General features: G+C 42.8%; 1 protein-coding gene across 1 annotated transcript in view; it reads right to left on the bottom strand.

Annotated features, from left to right (window-relative positions):
- The window catches only part of LOC111658337 (malate dehydrogenase, cytoplasmic-like), a 7401-nt gene extending 5030 nt beyond the window's left edge, over positions 1 to 2371 (bottom strand). Inside the window, exons 1-3 of the mRNA XM_087175273.1 lie at positions 2218 to 2371; positions 1030 to 1128; positions 116 to 212 (exon numbers count right to left, since the gene is read on the bottom strand). Coding sequence (XP_087031399.1) covers positions 116 to 212; positions 1030 to 1128; positions 2218 to 2220 — 199 coding nt within the window. The 5' untranslated portion in view covers positions 2221 to 2371. The remainder of the gene's footprint in view (positions 1 to 115; positions 213 to 1029; positions 1129 to 2217) is intronic.
- Between the last annotated feature and the right edge of the window lie 419 nt (positions 2372 to 2790).

Here is a 2790-nt window from a genome sequence, read left to right as displayed (position 1 = left end):
AGTTTGTGAACGTACACTGAATCCAAGAGACTAGACACACACACACACACACACACACACACACACACACACACACACACACACACACACACACACACACACACAGTGAACTCACCCCTCAGCAGTGGGAGGGCGCAGTCCTGCAGCTCCATGACGACTCCGTCCAGCACCGGCAGCATGGGGGGGATGTCCAGCAGGACCAAGATGATTGGCTGATGAGGAAGACGGAGACATTTAGCAGCCAATCAACTCATCGCAGTCAGTTATTTAACAGGTGTTGCATTAATGAATGCGGGGGGAAAAAAATGAAACACCTTGCATGTAACAAGTGAATTAAAGAGAGAAAACATTCAGCACAGATCAACAGCTGCTTTACCAGTGAACACAAGACCTTTCAAGGACTTTCAAGGACTCTCCAGGCCACATTCAGTGACTCATAACAAGGTCATGTTTCAGACTGTAACATTGCCACAGATTCGACCTTTGCAAACGTACTCAAGTCAAGGCCAATAAAATTAATAAGTGCCTCATTAGTTTTACAGCTTTTTCTTTACTATCATTAAAAAAAAATATGACTTATTACCTTTATGTTGTAATTTCAAGTTTAATCTCAGACATTGACAATAAAGCAATAATATTCCTATTTTAATTTCAATAACTTTCACTGCACAGCATGCAGCATTATAGCATGACCTTGTATTTAGGGATTAACGGATATGACATTCAACTTTCCTTCAAATTTTCCTGAATTACTTGATGACGACTCATTAATTCGGCAAGTGTTTCATCCATTAACAGTAAAATCAACTAGGAAAAACCCGCCTCATGTTTTCATCTCCCTCTCCAACACCAATCAGGCCTCCGATAAGCTGAAGGCATCCCACCACTGAAACATGTTCATTATTCATGGTGATTCCATTATGTAACACACAGTGCATCGCCCAGCTGTCAGGGCAGCGACCAGCTTCGGGGGGGGGGGGGCTCTGCTGCTGCAGGTTATGTAATCAAAGCTCAGGCCTGGTCTCTTACCTGGTCCTTCCCGAACACATCTCCCTTGGCGATGCTGTACAGCAGGGAGTAGGCAATCTGGCCGGCGGCGCCAGTCACCAGGACACGGATTGGTTCAGCCTGCAGAGCGAACAAAACAAACAGGAGTGGTTCATATGAAGCACTGACCTACATGATTAACAGAGGGAGGAAACTCCACTGATCTCAACTGTGTGGATTATTATTTTAACCTTTTTTAAACATATAAAGCCCATATTTAACAGATGGGTTCACACACTCATCCTGTGGGAACCTGTCACCAAACTCCATTAAGAAAATTGTGCAATTTAGAAATGACCTTGCATACTGACAAGGAGAGCTTTGACATTCAGTTTAATTTTAGATTTAGTCTTTAGAAGATGATTTAACTCTTTAATTCGGCGTGCATAAAATCAATCAAACAAACACCTAATTTTACTCTTTATCACCGGTTCACACATCTCTCTGCCGATAATCACTGCGAAAGAATGAATGAAAAAGGACAAAGCAATACAATAAAAAGGTAGGATTTAAGAATAACAAATGACACAGAGTGATTTATATACAAGCCGAACTGAAGGATGTTTCAAGTTCATTCAGAAAAATCATTATTATCACATTTTCATTCGCTTCCAAGTGCGTGAAAACGAGGGAATCATTAAACTTCCCTGTTTCGTGAACCGAGATTCAAACCGATGAAGCTCCGGTCTTGATTGGTTCGGCCGGACTGAATTAAAGAAAAAGGCCCGTGGTGACGTCATTTGACGCTGATGCCACGCCACAGCCCGTCCTCATTAAGATGGAGGCAGATGTATGAATGTACAAGTTAAGTGGAGGAGCAAGTGTTTTTTAAATAAAACCAGCGGAAACAAAAACCCCGCCGCAGATATTTACGTTACATTTGCGTGTTTTTTTTTTTTTTCTCCCCCCCATTCAACCGCAGTTTTCTTATCTGCGCAACAAACTGCGTCTGACAGCTCTGCTAATTGTTTTTAAAATCATGAATTCAGCACAGAAAAAAAAAAGCGCTGAAAAATATTATTAACAGTTAAATCACGACGCTGCCGCCCTCTGGTCAATGTCAACTATTGTGCAGCACACAGCATCCACCGGCACGAATAACACCAAGCAACACGGTGCGATTATTTCACCGTTTAGTGTCTGATATTATGCAGCTAATAGCATTCTTACCATTCTTGCTAGCGGGTGAAGATGCTTCGGGTCTGCGCTGCTCTCCCTGCTCAGAGTCGGACTAGACGGAAGGGTCACCTCTATCCGTGTATTGTAAAGTCAGGCGGTGAGACGACTCGTCCCCACTCTCACCGCGGGATTTGTAGTCATTTCGAGATCCTGACGCGGGAGTTTTCAGCCAGCAAACTCCGTAAAAGGAACACATTCCCCCATAATGCACCGCATCTGGTGAAACCACGCCCACTTCTGTCACAAACGGCTGTGGATTTTATGAAAAAGGCTCGTTTTTTTTTTTTTTTTAAATGCGGAGGCTCGGGACGCTGCGCTTTGGCGACACCTTGTGGCCGGCTGCGGAACTACACCGAGTGTCCAGCAGGATTACACAGCACTGACACTGATGTGCTGCATTACTCTATGAATTATAAAACAATTATATCTAAATATTTATCACACAAAAGAAAGCCACTGTACAGAACCCCGTATTCCTCAAGACTAACTAAAATAACAAACAGCCAACAAAAGGAGCTTATATTATTATATTATTTATCTACTAATTCCACTGTGGGACTAATT

Source organism: Seriola lalandi, unplaced genomic scaffold, assembly GCF_002814215.2.
Source record: "Seriola lalandi dorsalis isolate HSWRI2012SDOR001 ecotype SW California unplaced genomic scaffold, Sedor1 jcf7180002054439, whole genome shotgun sequence".
Taxonomy (NCBI): Eukaryota; Metazoa; Chordata; class Actinopteri; order Carangiformes; family Carangidae; genus Seriola; species Seriola lalandi.
This window is presented reverse-complemented; position numbering and strand designations above follow the sequence as displayed.